The sequence below is a fragment of the Parasteatoda tepidariorum genome, chromosome 6 (assembly GCF_043381705.1).
Source record: "Parasteatoda tepidariorum isolate YZ-2023 chromosome 6, CAS_Ptep_4.0, whole genome shotgun sequence".
Taxonomy (NCBI): domain Eukaryota; kingdom Metazoa; phylum Arthropoda; class Arachnida; order Araneae; family Theridiidae; genus Parasteatoda; species Parasteatoda tepidariorum.
Window position 1 is genome coordinate 74,975,813 of NC_092209.1, and position 25,269 is coordinate 75,001,081.

Below are 25,269 nucleotides of genomic sequence, written 5' to 3' on the forward strand. Positions count from 1 at the left end.
TGTATATCCATTATACAGATTACACTATTACCTTAAGTAAATGTAAAAATATATTTTCCATGTTAGATTGAGAAAGGTCGCATCACTCATAAGAAAACACGTGTGACTTCCTTAGATGCTTTAATTGGCAAAAGAATAACAACTCTAATTTATATATTTTCACATCCTTAAAAATACAGAGCACTGAGAATACTAATATTGCATTTATTGTTTAAAAACGTATAACAGTGCACCGTTTCCAAAATTTAATTTTGAAAATAAAATTCTTTTTTTTCTTCTTCTTTTTGCGATTTTTAAATAAACACATATAGGATTGGAACTTGTTCAAACTATTTTATGGTGTAAAAATGCCTCTTGGATTGAAAGCCTGCTAAGAGAAAAAATTGCACATAAGCTTAACTAAATATAAATCTTATACACGGTTTACAAAAATGTCTACCCTAAATTGTTTAGAAAACTTTACCGAACATATACCCAATTTAAATCAGCAAAATAAAATGAAATTTTGCTAGGTAAGAAGCTCAAACATTGTAAAAAGATTTTAATATAATAGTTATATTTACATTGAAACATATAACTATCCCCAATGCACAAATAAATTGTACAACAAAATAATAATTTCATAGTTTAACTATAAATGCGAAATATGTATATATATATATGGGCAAATCTCTAGAACCTTTAACCTATGGTGTCTTCAAACTTTTCTTATAAATATATAACATAATAAGGGAAAATTAATTCTAATAAAATTACAAGAGTAACTATGCATTACTAACTTTGAGATATGTACAGTTTTGATTGCGAGTAACTTGATTTTGGCCTTCATTTCTTACTTCAATCCTACGATTGACGACTTTTCATGAGTCTCGCTTAGAGAGTTTAGCATACTTTTTATATTTTTTTTCAATATGTATTCTGTTTAAAAAAAACTGAAAATCACTAAAAACATAATTAAGTGTATCAGCTGTACTACAATATTTTCTTGAATGATATTTTTCGTAAATATTGACGTTTGCAAACACTTAAAGTTTGTCGCGAAATTTTGGCATGTCAAACCGTAACCATCTAAAATTGAAAAAAAAAAGGTATACAATCCAATTCTGCGCGTTTTATGTTAGTGATATTCCAAAAGCTTATTTAAAGTAGAACAAACTTGTATCATTATTATAGATGAATATTTTTATTTGCAGTAATTATAAATTAATCGAATTTATCCCAAACTGTCATTCGGTGAGGTAGCAGTAACGATGTCAAGACCGTAACCTGACGCAGATCTAAAAAGTAAATGTTAAAATCAATCAAAATTTTGATCACACGTTTGTCATTGCCCAATTTATTTTCTGTGTTGTGTGTATCGCATTGCGTTGCATCTGAGTAAAGTTTCGATCTATTCCCTAGGTTGTCCAGACCATAATCCTGTCAAACCGCAACCACAGGATTAATTAATTGAATTTAACAAATCACAAGTTAGTTTTTTCCCTATGTTTTATTATTTGAAAATATTTTTTGACTAAAAATAATTAAAGTAGGCCTTTTTACACATTTTACAACAATTTAACTTAATATTAAAATTTTTCAATTCATTTATGATACTAATAATTTTTGATGAAAAATAAAGGGTAAATAAGGAAAATTCAAAAATTTTAATTTTTTGTTTATACTTATAAGGGCATCGAAATTTTCGATGTTAACGATTATTTTCTGATATTTCATACATTTTCAAACAATCTTGGAGGTTTAAAATAGTGTGCCTATATATTTTTTTAAATTTTTTTTTTTTATCTAAAAGTTAAAGGTTCTAGAGATTTGCCCATATATATTGCACCTGAAATTATAGAAAATATTTGTCATGGGAAAATATCGTTTTTACTGTATAAATTTTTTTTTTTTTGAAAAATCAAAAAANAAAAAAAAAAAAAAAAAAAAAAAAAAAAAAAATCACCTTCTCATAGCAGCAATTAATTTTCTGAGTAATTTCTTGCTTTTCTGCATCAGCTAAAACAAAAAAATAAATAAAATAAATTTTCAGAAAAGATTTAAGAGTACAATTATAAATATTCAAGGAAATTCACAAGGGAAGAACACAAGGAAAAATATTGAAAAACATTTTAAGATTCCCTTTAATTTAAAATTAAGTTCTACAGCAGTTGAGAATAAATTATCTTATTTCAAGAAAAGATACATAACCTTTCTGGTTATATGCTACATTTGGACCTTTCTCTCTTTTCTCAATTTTTTTTTATAATACTTGCAATATATTCAGTGCAATTTAAGAGGAAGCCATACCGCGGAAGAAAATAATCTTCAAAAATTCTTTTATAATAAATCTTTGTAAATTTTTTTTCTCCTTCATTACTAGTTTAAAAGAAAAAAAAAGTAAGTTTAGACCAACCTAAAGTAAATCATGAAGTTTCAATTGCTGAAAAAAATATTTCGAAATACACTAAAACCTCCATTAAGCAGAAATTTTGGGGCCGAAAAAATTGTCCGTTTAGGAAAGTTGTCTGCTTACGGGAAGGTACCCTAATAACGAAGTTTAACACTGTTAATTGTTTTTAGAATATTTTCAAAGATGCAGAAATAATTTAATTTACATTAACTATCTACAAGGATATTTCTTTAAGCTTTAAGAAAGAGAAAAAAGAATATATAAAGAAGTTTCATATAAATACATAATTCCAGATGTAGCTACAGATAAATTAATATAATTGTCCTATTAGCACAGATACTCAAGTCAGATATATGATATCGAATAGGAGATTTCAGTCGTCAGTCGGTTTCAATTTATAGGTGAATGTAAAGTGTAACATCCCCTTACACCTACCTATCGTTGGATGGGGAACATGATTAATATCTTCTTGAAAGTACACCTCCCACGATTCACAGCTAAGTTATGAGGACCTATGATCAGCTATCAAGTGTCTGAATAAACGTTTCATTTATATGAACGTTTCATATAAATGAAACATTCATTTATATGAAACGTTGGAACATTCTGTTCCATTATTTACTCCAGTTGTGTTAAATACAGTCTTCAAATTGATAAGAAAATTAAAGAAATTTTCAATGGTGAAGAAGCATTGAGAGCTTTTAAGATGTCATTTTAACTTAAGGGGTCTTATAACCTGTGTGGTCCAGATGAAAAGTTCAAAAGATGCCGCTGTCCGAATTATTTCAGGAGAGCAGTATCATTTTCTCTCTTTCCCTTACAACGATAAGGCAAGGTGACAGGAGAAAGATTGATTCTTTAGTAGTGAAATAGCTTAACAATATTTTTAGTTCTGGATAAGGCAAAAAATAAACATGTTTTAAAAGGCTAAAAGTTGTTTTTTTTCCTTGCAATTAAAAGCAGAAATAATTTTTTTTTTCAAATTTAAAAAAAGTAGTGTCCGGTTTAAAGAGATAGAAAATTTCGTTTCAGGCTAAAATGACTGTCCGCGTCCGGTTATGGGAGTGTCTGCTTTGCGGAGAATGTACATAATGGTTTATTTATACGAGATTACCGGGGAATTAAAAATATGTCCATATTGAGAGGCGTCCATTTTGCAGGAGTGTCCATAACAGGTTTCACTGTATTAAAATCCAAACAAATTATTAGAAGAGAACTTCTACGTTGCGCAATCCTAAGTTATCTCGTAATTTATTTTAAAATTTTCTTTTCAGTATTTGAAACTTTATGGCTTACTCTAGGTTCGTCTGAACTCACTTTTTCTACACTTTAAATTAGTTATGAAGGAGAAAGAGAATTTGTTATATCAAGTAAATTTCAATAAAAATCCATACCATATTTATCTATAACATGCAGTTTTTCAACAGAAAACTTTGATCAAATATTAGATTTTGTGAGCAAAACCATATAACAGAATGAGAATGGAAACAAGGAAAAGTTTCACTAAAAATTAGAATTTTATAAAATAACTTGAATCCCAATAATTGATTACTGTTACTGACAATTCTAAGACTGGTTATTTTCCAGGTATGATATAGGAATTTTCCAGGTTTTTTTTTGTGTAAAAAATTTAAACTTCTTCGGACTATTCTCTGCTTTTTAGAGTTAAAACAAAATTCCTTGATAATTCCATGCTTTCTCTGTTCTCCCTGACTCACTGGAACTTTGTAATAAATCGTTGCTCTACTGTATAAAAATATCATAATCCTAAAAATTTTAAATACTATAAAAGGTTTAGGAGTATTTAAACTACAGTGTGAAAATGGTTAATAACTTCTTGAAACGTTGTTAATAACTAGTGAAAAATGATTAAAAACGGTGTCGTTCAAAATGAAGCATTTCAAAAAGGGATTACTCAACTTCAAAATTCACCTGTCATAATAAAATTGTATTCAAATATATAGTAAGAATTTTAAAAACAAGGGAATGGTAGGTAAATGGTTGTCAGAAAAGGAATTTAAAATTCTGAACACAGAAGAAAAATTTTTTTTTTGTAAAATACTTTTTTGGCAGTAATTAGGGTCAAACAGCAGAGCTGAATTTTTTTCTTCTTTTAAATGCAAACATGAATTAAAACACAGCAAAAAGAAAACTGGTTAACTTTTTTAAAAAATATCAAAAATTTTTTTTTTTTAATATTAACTTTTTAAAATGAAAAAAATAGAACTTACTAGTACTATCATTGAACAGTTTTAACCATAGATGATGATCAAATTTCTCTCCATCACTGTGTAACTGCATTGTTTAGTCACAGATGATTAACTAACTACTTTCTTGAAAAAATGTACACAAATCAGAAGAAAAGAAACACAATACAATGACAATAAAATACTATAACAAAAAGAAAAACATTACAATAAACTTTTTAATTTAATTACCATAGATTAGTGTCTTAAAGTAAAAAAACCAATGTCAATGATAAATATATATAAATTTTTGTATAAATATTTATTATTAGAGTCCTTTATAACCCTTTTAACTGCTACCTTTAAGTAATGGTAATTTTGGTACAATGGCCATGCCAAATGTGAAACAAACAATAATTTTTATTTCTAATACTCACCTGATTGACACAGGTTTCTCCTTTTAAGGACAACAAGGGAGGATATTTCTTTGTTGTGATCTGTCTCACGCCAACTACAATCGCCAAGGTGCCAAATAGATTTTAGACTTGCATTTTTAATAAATAAACAAAAATGTAGATGCTCGTCCAGGGGTGGCTACGAGTAATACCTTTCAAGTTGGTTCCTTTCTGAGATGTTTCTATTAGTTTCCCGTGGGCCCCTTCCCAGAAGTTGCCAAGACTTGGCGATCAATTTGACACAGATTAAGGTACGGAAATCTCCCCTAATGATGAACTACATCATTAAACTAATGATTTTTTTTAAATGCAAATTGTACTTACATAAATTGTGCTATTATCACTAAATTGATGTTCAATAAAGATATCCAATTCCTTGCATATATTCTTATAGGTTGATTGTAATAAGACTTAAAAATATCTATTAATACTATATAACATTATAGCAACTTTGGGGGAGCGGCTCGCGAGAAAATAAAAAAAACATCACATAAAGGACCAACTTGAAAGGTATAACTCGTAGCCACCCCAGGGCACATCTACATATTTTTTTTTATAGAAAAAATTGCAAGTTTAAAATTTATTTGGCACCTTGGGATATTATCATAACCACGGCAAGTTGGCGAAGAGTCGCCGAGAAGGAAGATAACGTTTCTGGCGGAGGGAACCAGTTTTCCTCTGATCATGACGTTTACGCCTCTTCCTTCTAATTGGCTCGAATTCCCTGATTACTCCTTAGAACTTATCGGTTAAGATATATCAGTTATTAAGTAACCGGTTCTGATTTCTTGTCCTTAAATAACGTGTACGAAATATAAGTTCTTGAACAACGTACTCACGGTGTCAATTCCTAAAGATAAAACACACGTTTGCAAGCGTCTAATCTAAAGTTATTAATCCTTTTATTCTTTTTTTTTTTAAAAAAAATCTGTTTGACTCAAAATTAATGAGATTACATTTGAGTAATACTTCTAAAAAGTCTTATAAGGCAGGGTCAATTCCTAAAGATAAAACACGTTTGCAAGCGTCTAATCTAAGGTTATTAATCCTTTTATTCTTTTTTTAAAAAAAAATCTGTTTGACTCAAAATTAATGAGATTACATTTTAATAATAGTTTTAAAATGTCTTATAAGGCACCACAGTTTCTTTTTTTTGTTTCGGAAATATAATTCATATTTGATTCAAAAGTTTTATTCATTTTTCAATAGGATGAAGATTTAAATGAACTATGCATTTTTCAATACAAAATGCATTTATCATCATCATCATGTGTCCCTCTTCTCCCATAATCCCCTGGACTACCAGATAGGAAGGGCAAATATTTACACTTGCTCCGATTGCAATAGAAACCATTTGCTCCGATGCCGCTATTCCCATGGAGACATATTCCCCTGATTTATTAAGAGTACTAATACTTAAACTTAACAATCTTTTATTTACACTTTTGTATTTTCATAATCCAATGCAGATTTTATACTTGTACTTGTTTATTCCTGTTTTAACATTCCGCATGCGTTTTTTTTCTATCTTCCTTACCTGTTCTTTCGATACTCTACCTGTTCCTGATATCACAACGGTAACACCGTTCTTTTTCGGTCCTCCTCTCTTAGAGAGTACATTTTCCTTCCCCCTTTCTCTCTTTTTCGGTTTCTCTTTTTCCTCCTACCCCTTAGCGACCTATCTAAACAGGTCGTCAAAAAATTGGCGGCGCTTGGCCTTGCAGTGGTTATGATAAAAATCCCTGGCGCCTGTAGTTGGCGTGACAGATCACGATACAGAAATATCTCATAAGTTTTTTTCCAATTAGCAAGGAGCAATGTAAAAAGAAAGATTTTAAATTAGTCTATGATATATGTATATGGCCGTGAACATAAAACTGACACAAGCATTTATAAGATTGGAAAGTAGTACACATTTGAAAATGAAAAGATTTCCTAGAAATTAGTCTGATCTATTTTTAAAAAAATCTACAATTTCAATGAAACTGTTAAATATTCTGAAGAACTATGGGACGGAATAACAAATACTAACTTATATTGTGTAAAATACTTACCTGTATTTTTAGAGTAACAGAACTAAATTATAATTTGCACAGTATTGAGAAACATTATTAATCTGTAATATTGTTCAAGATTGGATGTATATCTGTCACCAAACGCTTTTTTGTTAATATTATGAAAATAGCTAGATTTCCTTCATACTTCAGGGCCACAGATTGAAGTCTTTTCAATTTTTAAGGAATACGGGATATATTATAGGCCTGGACACTCCACTAAAGTAAAGAACCATAATTATAAAACCAGTAAAGATTTATCAAAGTTGTCCACAGGGTGGCTGCATATGTTTGATAAGACAGTGCCTCTATAAAATTTTCACAGCAATAAATAGTTTCTTAATTAATAACAATATATACATATATATATATTTAAAACAGCTATAAATTAACAACAAAATAGGATATTTAAACACAGAATTACTAGCCGGCTGTTAAAGTTGATAGTTGACAATCGAATTTACGCAACACGCTTTTGGTTGACCATTTCTGTCCTATTTCAGATTATTTCTTTATAGAAATTATATTTGCAGGCTTGTTTAACTGATCGTTTAGAACCAGTAGAACACCGAAGTCAAGCATTAATGGCTACAGTAAGCGGGTGTTTGATGAGTCTGAGTAGGGACCGAGGGTGTGCGATTTCTTTATAGAAATTATATTTGCAGGCTTGTTTAACTGATCGTTAAGAACCAGTAGAACACCGAAGTCAAGCATTAATGGCTACAGTAAGCGGGTGTTTGATGAGTCTGAGTAGGGACCGAGGGTGTGCGATATTGGTCTTCGTTAAACTGTTCTACCGTAAAGTGCTCGACTTCGCACTCATGTCATCGGGCTACCAAAGCAGAGGAACCATTCCCTCTGCAGAGGATCACCCCCGCTTCGGTAGCCCGACTACCTGCACGTGAAGTCGAGCACTTTACGATAGAACAGTTTAACGAGGACCAGTACCGCACACCCTTGGTCCCTACGCAGACTGATGCAAGTGGCCACCCACCCGCAGCCAGTGATGCTTGACTTCGGTTCTGCTGGGAACCGTGTCTTAACGATCAGTCCACTGCGGGACACGAACATCTTACACTTTCACTTTTCCATCGCCATCATCTCGGCAAACAATGCCATCATCATCATCATCAACAACTCAATTCAATCCTAACTTCATCAACAGAGGGTAAAAGCGGATAGCATAGATCCTCTACTACACTCAACCAAAGATTGTAAAGTGTACCAGCCAATCCGTTTGGTCGAATCGTGGCGACCAGAATTAAATTTGTTTTCTAAGGGTGAAGTGATTGATCTTTCTGCCTTTATATCGATGGATACCACGAGGAAAATTAAAAAGCCTGGAATAATTTATCTAAACTTTATACCCAGGTATATAACTGTGACAAAAGTTCGTGAAATCTTTTCTGATTTTGGAGAAGTACGTAGAATATTTTTGAAACCTGGTAAGTAAAACTTGCACTGCTCATTGTATGGCAATATCTTTGCCTCACTTATTTCTTCTGTTTTTCTCAATGGGTAAGTCTGAAAGTATCCCTTCTCTTCTAGGATTTTATTTGTGAAGGAGATATTTCGATATCGTGATCTGCCGCGCAAACAGCAATCGCCAAGGCGTTAATAATTAAATTTTCAAGAGTAAAAAGAAAAAAAAAAACTTTTCTTTTCTACAGAAATTTATACATAATATTTTCATGCATTTAGATAATCACTTATTGATGCGCTAAATTTCCGCCGATTGTGGATCTAGTGGATTTTTAATATTCCTGTACAGGGTTGGGGTTTTGGACAGAACACATGGGTTTTACTGTCCTAAACTGACTAAAACTGTCTTAAAGTGTCCAAAACCTTGAACTTTGGTAAAAGATAAAAATTCTATATGTGTTACCAATGTACACATAATAATTCTATTTATCTCTAAATATTTGACATTTTTCATGCAATTTACTTTAACTTTAATAAGTTAGGAAAATATATAATAGGAAAAGGTTTATAATTTTTGAAGTCCCCGAATTCATTGAATAACAAAAGGGAATGCCCTATCCTCTATATATAAATATACTTTTATTACTGACATTTTATATTTTTGCATAAGGATAAATTATGCAATATTAAAAATAATAAATTTTTTTAAAAAAATAATAAATTTGTTTAAAAATTAACCTTTTTATTTTTCCCAAAATTTTTTTTAAAAAAATTTATAGTTTCTGCATTACAGGATGATAAAAAAGACATCTATTTAAAAAAAAATTGTTTTTAAATATAAATATATTAGTTTAAATTCGAAATACAAAATAACTGAAAATATAATTAACAGTTTTGAAGGGCATAACATCAGTTTCAGTTACTGACATTGGTGATGTATCACCACTATGCTAAAACAATTGCAAGTATTAAAAATTACTCAAGCAATGCAAGTATTTCATTACTTTGGCCTATTTATTAAACCCTACAGATAAAGGAGAAGGCTTGTCTGATGTGCAAAAAAAAAAGTGCTTCGTCATATTTAACTGACAAATTTCCTGAGTGCATTTCTCTTTTGACTGCCTCTGGAGCTGAAGCGACACCTTTTCCGAAAACTTACTTCACAGAACCTGGGAAAACCATTAAACCAGTGACATGGTAGACGGCTGTTGAAAAATCAATATCATTTGGGGAATATTCCAAAGACATTTTGAAATTCATCACTCTTCTACTCTCATGTCTAGCAAGCTCATCGTAAATTGAAAGGATGTTTTCAAATTTTGTAGTAATTTAATCAAAACTTTTGAAACTGTTTTGGTGTGAATACAGCAGCTAAATTAGTTATGTGTTATCGAATGTTAAGAGGGCCAATTGAACTTGATTACTGATTAATCTTCCTTTGTTTAATGTTTAAATTGAAGAGTCCATCAATATTAATAAAACATTATACTTTTAAAAACAAATATTCTCTAGTAGATTTAATTATCAATGTTATTAGCTCTATGTTTATTTTACCTTTTAATACAAAATTGTGACATGATTTGAGTAAAAGGGTTTTGGACAGGACGGTTTAAACCGTGGATTAATCCATTCTGTTCTAAACTTTGCCAACCCTGTTCCGATATATTTCAAACAATGTGGAAAATTTCAATTGTGCATTTGAGTATTTACTTTTAAGAGCAATAATTCTATAGATTTTTTGGCAGTTATTACTATTGATTTCGCTATAGTTTTTAAATCCGATATTTTTTATACAATATTATTTATTACAACAACCAAATCTTGAAACTAAACACTCGTTCGCATGATTTCGTCATCAATCTAATTTTCTATCCCAACGAAATGCGAGAATATCCCTCATAATTTTTTTAATTGAAAATTACATGTTCAATTAAAAAAGATTTTTTTTTGTAAACACAGCTTTTTTGTTATTTTAAATTAGTCACAACAGTTGGTTGGACCTGTTTGGACGCATTCTTCTTCTTTTAGCATTTTCTACATGCACTTTGTAATTAAATAAATGCCGCATCAAGTCCATTTAGAATTTTATCTGAGGAATACATCCCAGTGTCAATACATTATCACCAAATTTTGTCGACTTCTGGGCAGTGACGTGTGAGAAGCTAAAAAATACCTTGTAGGAAGGGACAAACTGGTAGTAATCTTCAGGCAAACCTCCACATACCTTTAAATTTTTATGAATTCTAATATCCTTTGGCATCTTGCCAATTCTTGTAGGTGCAAATATGTACAAATATGAAAATATTGCAATTGGTGATGCATGGAACTTTATCACACCTTCTATATGTGAATGAATAAGATGATTTTAAAAAATGTATTTACTTTAAGCATTTTAATATTTATAAATGTTTTCTTTTCATACTGCAGAAAAGACTAGACCTGGAAAACAAGGTAAAATTTTTACCGAAGGTTGGGTAGAATTTACGAAAAAGAAGGTTGCAAAGAGAGTAGCTGAGTGCCTTAATGGCACTCAGGTTGGTGGAAAAAGGCGTACGCCATATTATGATTCGCTATGGAGCATAAAATATCTGCCTAAGTATGTATATTTTTATTAATTTATTTTTTAATGTTAAGTTATGTTTAAGTCTACAACTAGGGAATCTGATTATGTAAATCAAAATATATTATGTTTAATTATTGAAGTACCGTAGGGAACCGATTATCCGGAACGATTGGGACCATCGCTATTCCGGATAACTGATTTTTCCTGTTTTCTGAATCGATACAAAAAGCAATTTTTTTATTCTTAAACCCAACTGAAAAAAAAAAAAGAAGAAATATTTGGAAATAATCTTAAAAAGAAGATAAAACGATGAAGTAATACACTGATGATTATTTCCAAAATGATGGTACGAAGGTAAATTTCTTTCAAAAAAGAAAGAAAAATACTAAAATCTTATGAGGAAAAAAAACATGTTTTAAAAAAAAATGGCGGAAAATTTATAGAATTTCTTTTTGGTTTTCCGGTTTTCTGATTTCCGGATAACGGGTTCTGTACTGTATTATGTTTTATGTGCTGGTTACATGTCTATACAGGTGACTTGGTCTCTGACTTTTTTCTGGACGCTAATCTCCAGCGAAGATATTTGCTTTTGCCTCCCGGTTTAAGCTTCCGCATTTCATTTTGATCGAGACTTACAATCAGTTCTTGTGACAATCGAGCAACGTTACAATCAATGAGATTCTTTTAAGGGAGCAATTATCCTTTCTGACTTTATTTCTGCACGAAAAACTTTGTGGAACGCTGAGATAGGGCGGTTAACTATCGGCCTCGTGATCTACGCCATCCGTGTGTATAATGACCTGGTATCCAATAGATATTTTTTAAATAAAAAATTGCTAACATTGTCATGGAATCACCCATTAAAAATATTAAGTAAGGAATTGTTTTTACTGCAGAATTTAATTTTTCAAAAGTAATCACTTTCTATATTTTCAATTTCTTTTACAAATGTCTTGCACAGCATTAATGAGAGTGAACATTACTTTCTTATAATTTTTCTACAGTTTCTTTGTAAGTATTAGAGCTTTATTTCAAGCTTTACACTTTGTTTTGATACAAACTCCTTGCTGTAAAAAATCATTCCTTGCTTGTACCTCTTACAACTTGTGGTTTAAATGCAAGCTTAATTAAGTAAGTTTTTTATAATTGAACAATCTGTTTTATAAATGTAATTAATTTTTAATAAATTTTCATTTGGGCAACCATCCTAGATAGGCCTTGGCCTTCCTCAGAATGCAATCCTGTGTCACATGTTCTTGGCTAAGGTTTCCCAGACAGTTTAATAGTTTTCTGTTTTTTTTTCTTTCTAGGCAGGGTTAAGTTTTGATCTCCCACTTTTTCAGTACCAGATAGTTTAACAAAACAGATATTTTTTAGTGGCTCAATTATCAACCTAGCTTATCAAGTGTACTTTTTTTCTTTGCTAAAAATTTAATAGTAGTAAATTAGAGCTTCATAATTTCTTATTCCTTTAATGAAAAATTCAGCATAATTAATTTAATTTAAATGTATTGATAATAATTTAAAATGAACAAAAAATATAAGAGCAATCATATATTTATTATATCTGAAGAATATAAAAATTTGGTTTACACATTTCATTGAATTTTAATTTAAAAGTTAACTGAAAGATTTCAAGTTCTATAGAAAATTTGTTGTTATAACAAGTAAATGCTGTTAAGAAAATTATATTACCCAATATTTTATTTCTTACATAACAATACCTTTTTCATAAATGTCTAGCGTAAATTTTTTTCTCCGTATTATTATACATGTTCTGTATTTTAAATTAGTGTTAATGTGCTAACATTTCTGTAAGTTAACTGTTTTTTATTCTGTCAAGACTGTTTATCTGTTCTAGATTTCAATGGAGCCACTTGAGTGGAAAGAAAGCATATGAGAAATCTAAAAAAGTTCACAAAATGAAAGCAGAAATCTCTAAAATTAAACGAGAGATAAATTTCTATTCTAGAGGTATTGAGAAAAAGTTTTTTCTGTGTTTTCGCATTAGTTTAAAAGGATAATATATTCATAAAATTCCTGTGAGTCTCAGTTAATAGATTTTGTGATTTTTTTTTATTTTTTTATTTTAGGATTGTCCTATAAGAAGATACAGTAGCTAACCCTGTGTCATGAACTTAATTTAGAATGCTGCTTTAAAAAAAACTGAGTATGTTTTTCTTTTTTTCTTCCATTTTAGAATTATTGCATAATGAAAAATTTTTTTAAAGATAGACAAAAACTTTTTGTAAGAAATAAAATATCTAATAGCTAAATGCTATGTTTTTTTTTTTTTTTTAATTTTTTTTATTGAAAAGAAATTAAGAAATGTATATATTGCATTTAAGCTAATTTCAGCCAGGGTAGACTGATTTAAACTAAGCATTAAAAAAAAAGTTTATTTCAAAATAAATTTTAATAATTAAAATTTCTAATTGTATAAATTCTTTCAGTTTAATTATAACCAAATGAATAAATAATATATAGTTTTTTCTCTTATTTTGCACTTTTAAGTGTTTGTATAGAATCAATGAATTAATGTTAGAAAATTTACAAGAAAATAATACAAACATTTTAATACTATATACTAACTCTAAGAAAAACAATATTTTTCTTTTAGCAGCAAATTTTTTGACAGATTTTGCGTGGCAAAACTTTTGGCGCAATTTGAAAGATCATGTTTGAAGCTTTTAGAATTTATGCCATATTTTTGCCTTGCAAAATGTAATTGGACAAAAATAAAGAAAGGACGTTAAAAAAAATTTCTAGCTTTAATACCAGCAATTTTGAAGACATTCTATAGAATTGTGTTATTTATCTAGGATTCTTTTAGAATTATAGTGGCATTAAAACGGAGAGAAGTTTTAATCTTCATGATATCTTGCTTTCCTACTTCCTTTACCACATACGTACCTTGCCTGTGCGACTTTGGTTGCATCACACATATCAAATTTTGACGTAATTAACATGATATATAATAATGCTATTCCGACAATTTCTAGTTCCACCTATAGTTTGAATAGGGGGAAAGGTTGAAGAATGTGCTACTCGAAGATTTAAAAAATTTCAATTGAAATAGTTTCTTAAGAATTTTCATAAAGCGACAAGTCATTTATTTACAATTACAAAAGTCTAAAATTTTTTTTAACAGACTGAATTATATGTATAAATTATGATGGTCATAAGCTATATTGCTTTATAAAATAATACCATTGAAAAATGATATCTAAAATGTTTCAGACTGCATCTGGTAAGAAGGTTAATATTTCAGATACAGCTTTAAAAAAGGCCGAAGAAATGTTTACTGAAGTAGTGCAGGCTGAAGAGGATTCTGTCAGTGATGATAAAGGTGTGAAATCTGTCACTAGAAAATACATTTAAAACCGAAAGGAGCAGCTTGTCTTTCGATTACAAATCAGCTAACATCCCGGGCCCAGTGAAGGATAAGCATTTGAATGAGAATGTTAGTAAATATACAAATATGAAAATTTACAAAAATTGTTTTTTTCTACATGTATAAATATCAACATAATCTGTTTTGGAGGCAAATTGTCTCATTAGACTGAAAAAGGTTAAAATTTATTTGCAGATATAATAGAAATATAATTACTTTTAGAGACAAAATAAAAAAGATTTGATATTAATCTTTATGGATATGTGCCTCTCATGTGTTTTGTGAACACTTTTTTAAGGATGCTTATTTATTTTTATGTATCAATAGAAACATTTCTCAATTTCAAGTCAAAAAGAATTTTAGCAAATAAATTTAAAAATATTTAGATCTTTCAAAACAGGCCTAAAGTTTTATTTTATTATTTTGGTCAAAAAATGTAAATTAGAAAAAAATATAAAAGTTAGAATATGAAATAACTAACAAAAAATAGTTTAGATTATAAAATAATAGTAAAAAAATTATTTATAAAATGTAATATCTGCACGATACATCCAAACCAAACATAGCAAAATATACATAATATTTTTTGTCTAATCAACCAGAAATCTACATAAACTCTAACCCAAAGATTGAGTTGAAAATATGTTATTTTATATTGACCTAAATATTACATTTCCTTAGAATTTTTTTTTATCGTTACTGGTTAAAATATGAAATATGAGATTTTAGGTCACTTCCAGAAGACCTACAACTTTTTATCAGATAGAAATTTTGAATTTCTTAAAAAATTGTGGTGCAACCTAAAATATAATAACTAAAATTTTAATAGCAACATTACAAGTTAATGCATATTTTCAACAATTGTTAGATGTAACAAAATTGCAATTACTGTTTGGGCTACTGTATTGGCTATAAATGAAAAGAGTATCACTTTTTAGTCAGCTGTTACATTTAAAAAAAATGGACTTAGTCTATAAAGCTCCTTACATGTTTTGAAGACACAAAGTATTACAAAATTTGAATAGAGATACTCTAGGCCAAAAGTTAGTTATGGCACTACTTTTTGAGGGGAATAAAACTTTGTATTAATATTGTATCATTGTATTATTATTGTAGAATTTTTGTAATCATTAAAATAATTTGAGTAATTTTGTAAACATTCTTTATTATCTCAAATTTCTTAGTTTTGTACCATATTCTTCAGATTTCATTTTATTCAATGTCAATTATCCTGTAGTGAAAAATTCTTCTGCCTTCATAAGTTATCATTTTCTTTTTAATTTATGTGTTCTAAATAATATGAAAATGTCAGAAATTATCAGACCATGTATTTATTTCAAATGAAATAAAATTGAATGAATGGCATATTTGTGCTCGATAATTTTTTCCTTGATAATTTATATAAAAAATATTTATTCCATAAGAAACTAAATTTAGAAAAAAAAAAATATTGCTTCACTTGAATTATTTTATGTTTTCAACTCTTTGTTATGTAAAATAACAAATTAGCAATTTTATTTATAATAATTATTTGTTATGTTAAATTAAATAACAAATAATTATTATAAAATAACAGAATATTCAGTTATGTGGCACATTTGAAAAGTAAGCAAAATAAATTATAATTAATTTTTGATACGGAAAAAATGATTCTAAATATTATTATTAAGAAATATTGCTTGATTATTGCACAGTAGTGCATGTGATCCAAAATCGCAATTTTCACTTCAGACCTATATTATACTAATTTATTAACTACATTGCACTGTGGAACAAAAATCATTTTTCGCGGTCCAAAATAAAAAAAATGAAGTTATAAGAAAAAAAAATCTCGATATGGTTATTTGTTGTAAAATGTCCAAGGAATATGATGGTGTATTTTGGTTTATTAATGGAAAAAAAAAACAATTAAATGGAAACAAAGTCAAAATAAAAAAAATTAAATTTTTCAGTTAAATTTTTATTAATATGATAAATCCTTATAGTAAATAAAAATATTAAAACTATGCATGATTTATACATAAATGTATTTCTAAGATATGTATGAATTCATTATTTTATATAAATACTATTAAAACCAGAGCCATTTCCCTATTTCTGCCCTGTACAATGAAATTGTAACTTTAGGGTGCTCTATAAAAAAAAAGGCTTACGTTGCCGAGGTAAAAAAAAAATGTGTACATTTGTTTGGTATATATACTCAAAATTTAAAAAAAAATTAGCTGCGAATATTTGCGAATTTGGCTGATATATCGATTTTTATAGTTTGTGTCATTTTTATAATAATGATAAAATTAATGAAAAAATTATAAAAATTAACTTGAGATTATTATTTTTGTTATAACATTTTCAAAATTTTTTATATCTAGCAAAATAGATTCATTATTTTTTTTAAATTCGATAATCGAATTTGTAATTAACAATCTTAAATATTTTGATTCAATTTATTTAGTTTAAATTTGTTTTGATAAATATTTGCGATTTTCCATCCATTACTTTATTTTTTAAAATTATTAACCACAAATTTGTAATCAAAGATCTCAAAAACTGCTAGTAAAATTTTTTATTTTATTTAGTATTTAAAGTTTTTTCAATAATCATCCGCCATTTTTTTTTTGTTGAAATTTTGACTATTTGAAATCAGCGACCCAAAAAACCTATAGGTGATCAATTTTTAGAACTTTGAAGTTAATTTTCTAATTTTGGCCGCAGTTTTCTGATTTTGTCCCACTGTGCGTTGCTACGTGCGCCCACTTTTGTGTATGAGCAGCTAGAATCCTGTTAATTTAATTAGTATCGAGATTATGTTCGTAAATAAGCATATTTTTTGCTACGTTTTTATAAATCCACTTTCGCGTATGAGAAGCTGGAATCCTATTAATTTAATTAGTATCGAGATTATACGTATCCGAAATTCTTGATTATCTCAATATCCTTTCTCTTAACTTGGAATGTTGCAGACACAATTTCGATTACTTTCTGACTGGCGTTCGATTTTTTACTGTGGTGCTTTCAAGTCAATTCTCAATGCTTTAAGATAAATGTATTTTTAGTTATTTCGTTTACACGCAACAGCATGTCAATCACGCCAAAAATCGCTGAGGGGACGCGAAAAATAAGTTGTAAAGTTTCCGACCTTCGGGGTGTGTAATTCTTCAGCGAAGGAAAAAAAAGAATGAAATAATGCTTCAGCAGGTTTCAGCAAGTAAAATTTCAACCTAACTTTAAATGTATATGTTAATGTAAAACTCCAAAATCTGGTAAATTTTCGATTTTACCAGTAAAACCTATGATTTACAGAAGTAGCTTAGTGACTACTAGGTTTTACCTCAAAGGCTGAAATGGAATCACATTAAAGGCATACTTCAAACTTTTACCGGTTAAAACATAAAATGTACCAAACTTCGGGTTTTTATCGTAACATATATATGTATTCTTTTTATTAATAACTGAAAAATAAAATTGGAATTCGAAATATCAAATTACACAGTTTTTCCTTAAAGTGGTAGAAAATTCATATTTTGAATGGGGCAAAAAAGGACCCAGAAGTATGGATATCTTGGCTCCTAAGGGCCCGTAGTTTCAAAAGACTAGCGGAAACACTGATCATCATTTTATAGCCACATAGAACTTAAGGTCAATTGAAATTTCTACACCTTTCTGACAAAGAGTGCCCAAATTTCAATTGTAGCGGTGTAAGTTATAATTGTTTTTAAGCGTTGCTGGGAAACTGTTTCGCGACAAAACAAACTTACTGGCACAGAACTAAATATTAGAAAAGTAATAAAATTCGAAAGAAGAAACTATTTTTTCAAGTAAACTGAACTGGAAAAAACAGTTCAATTTTTGTTATGTTTAAAACATACTATGCATCACTATGAAAACATACTATGCACTATGCTATAATAAATTATTCACTCCTTTAGGTCTTTCGAATGTGTGGTTTCCTATTTTGCTCTTTTTAGAAAACGTAACGTAATTTTCAAACTTTTTTTTTATTTTTTACTTCATTTAAAAATATTTGTGAAAGAAGTTGGGACTTTATAGTCAGGTGGTTGGGGCATGGCGGGGAAAACTATTACAACTTTAAACATTAATTTTTCTTTAGGGTTAAATTTTTGTTCCTTTCTGTTTTTTAAATTTTTTGTAATGTAAATACATTTTATTGAGGTCATTTTGTTGACTGTTAAGATCCCTTTATTAATTTAATCAAGCATTATTCGTTTAAATAATAGCTTATTCTTAACTGAATGGTTATTCCAATCTATTTCATAAATTGTACATAAGAATTAAAATTCTTATAAAGTAATAGAACATTGGCTTTTTGAATAAGTATTAAAATTGTAATCTTCATTGTTGCAATGATATGTGGAATGTTTTTCCAAAGCCTAATAAATTTAACTAAGATATTATATCTATAAATAATTATATTTTAGTTAATCATGGCTAGAAAAAAAATCATCAAATTCCACCATATCGCTACTTTTTTTGCTAGTGAGCCCAAACTTCTAGAAAATGCTGTTGAATCTGGGCATGTATAAACAATGAATTATGACGGGGACAAGTTCATCATTAAAGCAACTATTGATGCTAGTATGAAAGATAAAACTTATGTTGTGCAGGTTTGTGGTATTTCTCTATTTTTTTATTTATTTATTTATTTACTATTATTCCATATATTCTTTAATCTTGCGTTGTATTTTATCTTTCTCTCTGGCTTTATTAAAAAATGTTTACGGCAATATTGATTTGATAGTTACTATGAATTTTTAATTACCATTAATCTTTTTGCTTCTTGTAGATTATTTTTTAAAAGAGATGGCTCTGTCGACAGTGCACATCGTGAATGTCCCAGAGGAACAGTTTTGTGCCACCATATGGCAGCGGCACTGATATATGCTCATCACAATGTATCAGTTACTGATCATCAACTCTGCAAGTGGGATTTGAAAAAGCTCCAAAAGAAAACTTCAGACGTTCAAACGATTGATCAGCTTTTTCCGTGCAAGAAATTGAAAGTAGCAAAGCCTTTTTTTCTCCACATCATGAGAAAAGAATTTCTCACAGATATTGTTAAACAAGATGCTATTGTAGGTTTTTCTTGGCTTTTATCTGATGAGTCGCCTCCAGCTACGTTAAATCTTATTTCAATGGAGGAAATTTTATTTTCGAGGGAAAACACACCCTTTAACTCTTCTTATATTCTTGAGAAGGCGAAATTGTCTCCTGAAGATATATCTTCCATACCCAAGTAGCATCTAAAATTAGATAACACCAGAAAATCGGCAAAATCTAACGTTATCTTGCACAACTTCTAATATTAGAAAGATACAAGAGGTCGCTGTTTGCTCTGCATTATACAATATTAGATTCTATGCAAACTAATATTATCGAGCGTTCGCCATAATATTATTTTGCGTTAGTTTTGATGCTATATAATATTATATATTGTATTTTCTGATATTATTCCGCTTTGCTTTTTATTTTTTTGGAGTAAGCAAGTATGGTAGAATAATTCGGCGATACAATTTTCCTTAATTTTCTGTATTGTTGTGAAGCAGTAAAACATAGAACAATAGTTTTATGTCATTCCATGTATTATTTACTTAGCAATACAGAAATGGAAACAAAAAATAGAAATAGAAACAAGAGGACAGAGTTTCAATTGGAAATGGGCAAGGTATAGGAAGTTTCGCCTCACAGCCAGCCATTTTGGATGCGTTATTAAAGCCATTAAACGAAGCAGCTATCCCAAATCCCTTTATACACGACTGGAAGGCTCAAAAGATTTGTCAAAAATCAAGCAAGTCCAATGGGGCCTTCATAATGAAAAAGCCGGTGTTTCTGTATTGGAGACAACTTTAAACGTTAATGTGAATGAAAGCGGGCTGTGGCTGGGTTACTTGGTGCTAGTCCTGATGGATTTTTTCGTAATCTGGATGGTTCCACAAGTATATTGGAAGTAAAACGCCCAAACAAATATCGGGAAGATAATCTTGATGACAAATTGAAATTGGTTAAAGATTATATCCTCCAAATCAAGGATAATGTGTACGTTGTCAACCATACACATGAATATTATCATCAGATACAAGGGCAACTAGCCATATCCAATGCCAAGTCTTGCTATCTTGTCATCTGGACTTTAAAATTGTGCATTATCTTTGAACTTGACTAAGATGAATATATTGTTTAATCATTATTTATTTTAATAAAAAATCAATAAAAACAGTTCACTTAAACACACAGGAGGCATTTATTATAAACTAATCTAATAAGTGGTAATATCACTATATTGAATTTATTATTCAAAAGCATTAAAAGAAAAAAATATCTGTCGTCGTATAAATCCTCCTTTTGTTTGTCATCAATAATCCTTTTCAGCGCAGCATCTTTTCGATTCTTGTATCCAACAAACGTTTCTTTTAATACATGGGGACGTGACACTTTAAACATCCATTCTAAATTTATCAAATTTCGCGTTACACGCTAAGAAAAACAAACGAAAATGTTTTTCAGATTTTAACTAGCAATTTAACCATCGGAGTAAAATTATATTTGTGAAAGTTAAAAGATTAGTTTACTTTAGGATTATATCAAAATGATCACATTTTGCGTTGCACGCAAAGGAAAACCACTGAAAACGTTTACATGCAGCGAAAATGATTTCGGTTATCAATCAGATTTTCACACCCTGTTAGGAGTTTTTGCATGCAGTAAGAACAGTCCTTAGGTTTAGCATTGTAAAGACGACAATTCATTGTGAGGCAATGGATGGTGTTTTCAATTGGCGATCGAAATGGGCTGCAGGTGGCGTAAAGTAGAACTCTCTACCTATGGCAACACTTCACATGCTTTCCCCATTAGCGTGTGGAGAGTCATAGAGGAAGGAAGTACGTTAGTTTCTCTCTTGATTTTCATATAGATTAAAATCTTTTAAGATGGAAAACTGTATGGAACTGAAAACTACATTAAACATACTTCTAAAGAAAAGCATCACGGAAATTTCAAAAAATATTTTTATTAAATAAAAAGGAAAAATATTAAGAAAAGGGAAAATGTCGTAGTACTGAAAAGAGGAGGTGGAAGGGAGAAGGGCCAATGGCATGAAACTGGTCTCTTCCCAGATGGCGTATTCGAGCGATGAGAAAGAACAATCTCGAGCTCAATACCTGCTCTAGCGTAAAGAACACTATCCATTCTTCGCACACAATTTGTCAGGGCACAATTCGCCACAACGACAATTTGGCGAGGGCATAATTCACGGCAGATACATACAATAAGCCATAAAGATAAAAAAAAAAAAATCGTTGTACGAAAGAATTGCGGTAAGCTAAAAGATACGCAAAAGAATACTATTTTTAATGAAGTAGTAAGACAAAAATGAGTTGTTCTCCAAAAATTTAACAAAAAATAATGTGATTTCATATTAATTCAAAAATTTTTGCAAACAGCTCTTTTTTACAAGATTTATTCCTTCAAATTGCTTTAGTTTATTTAAAAATACAGTAAAATACACAGAAGATGGGGGAAAAAACATTGTTAAAAACTGCAAGAAGCTAAGGGATTCACAAAAGAATGCTGTCTTCAATACAGTAAGGTGAAGAGGCGTTGGTTCTCAAATAAAACTTAGCAGGCAAATCCAAGTTTGGTAACTGCACAGCGTGGAAACCCATTTCATTGATTGTTGAATTATTTGGCGAGCAAAGACCCTTCTCGAAATCTTTGTAGGAGCTGCATTGGACAGCCAAGAACTTGCAGTTGCTGTTGTTGATGCTCTCCAAGAAATATTCATTCGCCCTTCCATGATCGCAAGAATTCGAAAGCCATTTCGTAGTAACTGGAAGTATAAAATGCTTGTGAACATATACTCTCAAAAACTGAAACGAAATCAATTCAATTAACTACAGTACCTGACCAAATTATTAGACGCATTGTAAGATTCTCTGTAAAATCTTAATTATCAGGAAATACTATACAGCTTTATTGTTTTTACGCTACTGAAACCAGTTAGCACTTGTTTACGTTCGTGTATCAATTGGTTAAATTAGAATGTATATAATAAAAATTCGACAATTGGATAAATTGCACGATATATTATATAAATAAAGAATATTATATAAATATAGAATAATTATATATGTAATAATTGACCAAATTATTAGACGGACTAAGTGTAAACCAGTTTCAGCCACATAAAAACAGCAATGCTGTATCACCTGGTAATTAAGATTTTACATAGAATCTTATAGGGCGTCTTATAATTTGACCGGGGATTAAAAGTTTCTATTACAGTGGACCCTGCTATGTTGATAATTCTTGTAAGTTGATCACATGTCTAAGTTATTATCAAAGGCCGGGATAGCCTGGTTGGTAGGGCATTGGACCCATGTCCAAGAGTTTGTGGATTTGATCCCCGCTGGCCGAAGACTCTCCGTGTAGTGAAATGGTGACTGATGCACGTTAAATCTGTCGTGTCGCAAAGTCCTCCATGTTCCCATAACAAATCAATACCTCTGGGGGTAGTGATCCAGGAGTTTCCTTGTCTTCTGAATTGGATTCAAAATTACAAGGCTACGGAGTTGAACATTAGTAATCGTAAACCCGAAATTGGGTCGGCTGTTCAACGACCGAACCTGCCCATATGTATACAAATTTGTAGTATGTATTTGTAGTCCATATGCATACAAATTTGTCCTTGCATGTATACGAATTTGTAATTCATAAAAAAATTTGAATCGAAAGTAAAGGCTTGAGTGAGTAATGATCTAAATCTCAGAGAAAAAATGAATGAGAAAAATGGAAAAAAATTTAAATAGAGAAAATATTGTCTTTTGCGTGTTATCTACCAACCAAAAAAAAAAGACATAATAGAATTTTAATTACTGTTTAATTTAAAATTTGTTATTAAAAATGAGATTTTGTAAAATTTAGTAAAATTTCAATTGAACATGATTATCTTGTTTTTTATTTTCTGTTTGACGATTTAAATTTAAAAAAAAAAGAGAAAAAAAAACGACTACAGTGTAAAAAATTTTGGTGTAAAGTCACCACAATTTTTAATTTTAAGGCAAACTGAATACAGAACTGTGACTGTTATGCAAAAGATTATATAAAATTGTCAAAATAACAATTGTTCGAAAGAATAATTGCGAATACATTGCTAAAAATATGCTTGTTTTTTTTAAAACTAAATGTTCTTGCAGTGAAGTTATTAAATTGATTCTCATGCACTTCAAAATATATGTTGGCAGTAAACAAAAAAAANAAAAAAAAAAAAAAAAAAAAAAAAAAAAAAAAAAAAAAAGAACTAATAATTAAATAAAACTATAATACAACCAAATAGAAATGAAAATATATCGTTTACTTTAAAGTTGCTTCTGTTCTGTTTGGGGTTAGTTATTCTTATTTATGCAACAAAAAAATATTTTTACAAAAATTATTACGATTTTTCTGGGGAAAAAAAAAAAGCAAAACAATTCTTACAGTTGACAGTTGCTCCAACAATGTTTTCACTTTCAGAAGCATAAAAGCAACCTGGTTGTCGTCTACCGCCATTGGGATAGAAATCAATGTGGCCGATAGGTGCGCTTGTTCCCAATCCTATAAATAGAAATAATTAAATTGAATGGGACGAGACTGAGGTAATATGCGATAGAAATGGGATTAATGTGCGATTTTAATTATATTAGTCCCTATATTTCGCATCAATTTCTGTGTTGTGGAAGTTTCTCGAAAGAAACCACGACGATAAGGATATCGATTTTCTGACCAATTCTTGGTAACTAACAAATCAAACGAGCTTCAGTACTGCAGTATGAACGCGTCATAAAGCAAAATGCCTCTTTTTTTCGCTTTTATCTCAATTTGCTCGTCAGTTTTCATATTATGTATTCTGGCAATCTTGGCGGTATTGGTCCTCGTTAAACTGTGCTACCGTAAAGTGCTCGACTTCGCGCGCAGGTCGTCGGGCTACCGAAGCGGGGGTGCCATCCCCTCCGCAGAGGATCAAAATTGTGATGGCACGTCTTCGGATCATCCTCCGGGATGTTTCCCAGACCGTCGCCAATAGCCCATCGTGCAGCTCTAGTGCGACGTAAATTAACAACAACAATCTTATTAAGAAAATATTTTTAATCATTTTTGAAATATATGTTGTGAACCTGTAAGTTCATTTGAATTAGCTTCCCTCTTCATAGATTTAGTTTTGAGTTCTGTTTTTTTTCTTCTTTAAATTTTATTTTTCTGTTTTTTTTACGTGATATATTTTTTACTTATTGTGTTCTATTTTGTTTAAAAATTTTTTGAGTGCTCCTCACACTTATTGTATTGATATATTTGCTTTGGCTATATTTATACAAGCACTCCATTTTGCGGATATAATCGTGCGTGCTGATGAAGAGATTATATCTTTTCATTTTTTGTTTTCCGCCCTTTCCATACATGTTTCTTTAGAAGAAAAAAACTAAAAAAAAAAGTGTTTTACTTTTTGAAACCATATATCCTGTAGTTGGTAAAAAAATATGTTTTTATCACCGTTGGCCAAATAGTCCTTTTAAGGCACAAACGGAAGTTCGTTTTAAATTTCTCCTACGCAAATTGCATTCATATTAATTTTACAACAAAACTGTTACATATTTAGCTATAAGATTTAACTAACTCGCATGTCTTAATATGTTTTTTTTTTTAAAAAAAAAATAATAATACAGTAGGGAACCGATTATCCGGATCGATCGGGACCATCGCTATTCCGGATAACTGATTTTTCCGGTTTTCTGAATCGCTACAAAAAGCCGTTTTTTT

The 25,269-nt window shown here is 29.8% G+C and overlaps 3 protein-coding genes across 4 annotated transcripts in view; 1 reads left to right on the top strand and 2 right to left on the bottom strand.

Moving 5' to 3' along the window:
• The window catches only part of LOC107455334 (transformation/transcription domain-associated protein), a 166,289-nt gene extending 158,721 nt beyond the window's left edge, over positions 1–7,568 (bottom strand). Inside the window, exons 1-3 of the mRNA XM_071182634.1 lie at positions 7,088–7,568; positions 4,624–4,718; positions 1,946–1,998 (exon numbers count right to left, since the gene is read on the bottom strand). Of these exons, the coding sequence (XP_071038735.1) occupies positions 1,946–1,998; positions 4,624–4,693 (123 nt within the window). The 5' untranslated portion in view covers positions 4,694–4,718; positions 7,088–7,568. The remainder of the gene's footprint in view (positions 1–1,945; positions 1,999–4,623; positions 4,719–7,087) is intronic.
• A 555-nt stretch (positions 7,569–8,123) lies between these two features.
• LOC107455333 (uncharacterized) lies at positions 8,124–15,831 on the top strand. 2 transcript variants are annotated; one of them, XM_043043045.2, is made up of 5 exons: positions 8,124–8,532; positions 10,937–11,105; positions 12,934–13,046; positions 13,166–13,242; positions 14,344–15,831. In XM_043043045.2, the coding sequence occupies exons 1-4, from the start codon at positions 8,400–8,402 to the stop codon at positions 13,189–13,191; spliced, it is 441 nt and encodes a 146-aa protein (XP_042898979.1). In that variant the 5' UTR covers positions 8,124–8,399; the 3' UTR covers positions 13,192–13,242; positions 14,344–15,831. The 2 variants fall into 2 exon arrangements, with proteins under 2 accessions (XP_042898979.1, XP_042898980.1); XM_043043046.2 differs by having other exon boundaries at positions 8,261–8,532; positions 14,313–15,831.
• A 6,090-nt stretch (positions 15,832–21,921) lies between these two features.
• The window catches only part of LOC107455341 (phospholipase A1 member A), a 20,325-nt gene continuing 16,977 nt past the window's right edge, over positions 21,922–25,269 (bottom strand). The window contains 2 exon segments of the mRNA XM_071181849.1: positions 21,922–22,306; positions 23,953–24,069. Coding sequence (XP_071037950.1) covers positions 22,035–22,306; positions 23,953–24,069 — 389 coding nt within the window. The 3' untranslated portion in view covers positions 21,922–22,034.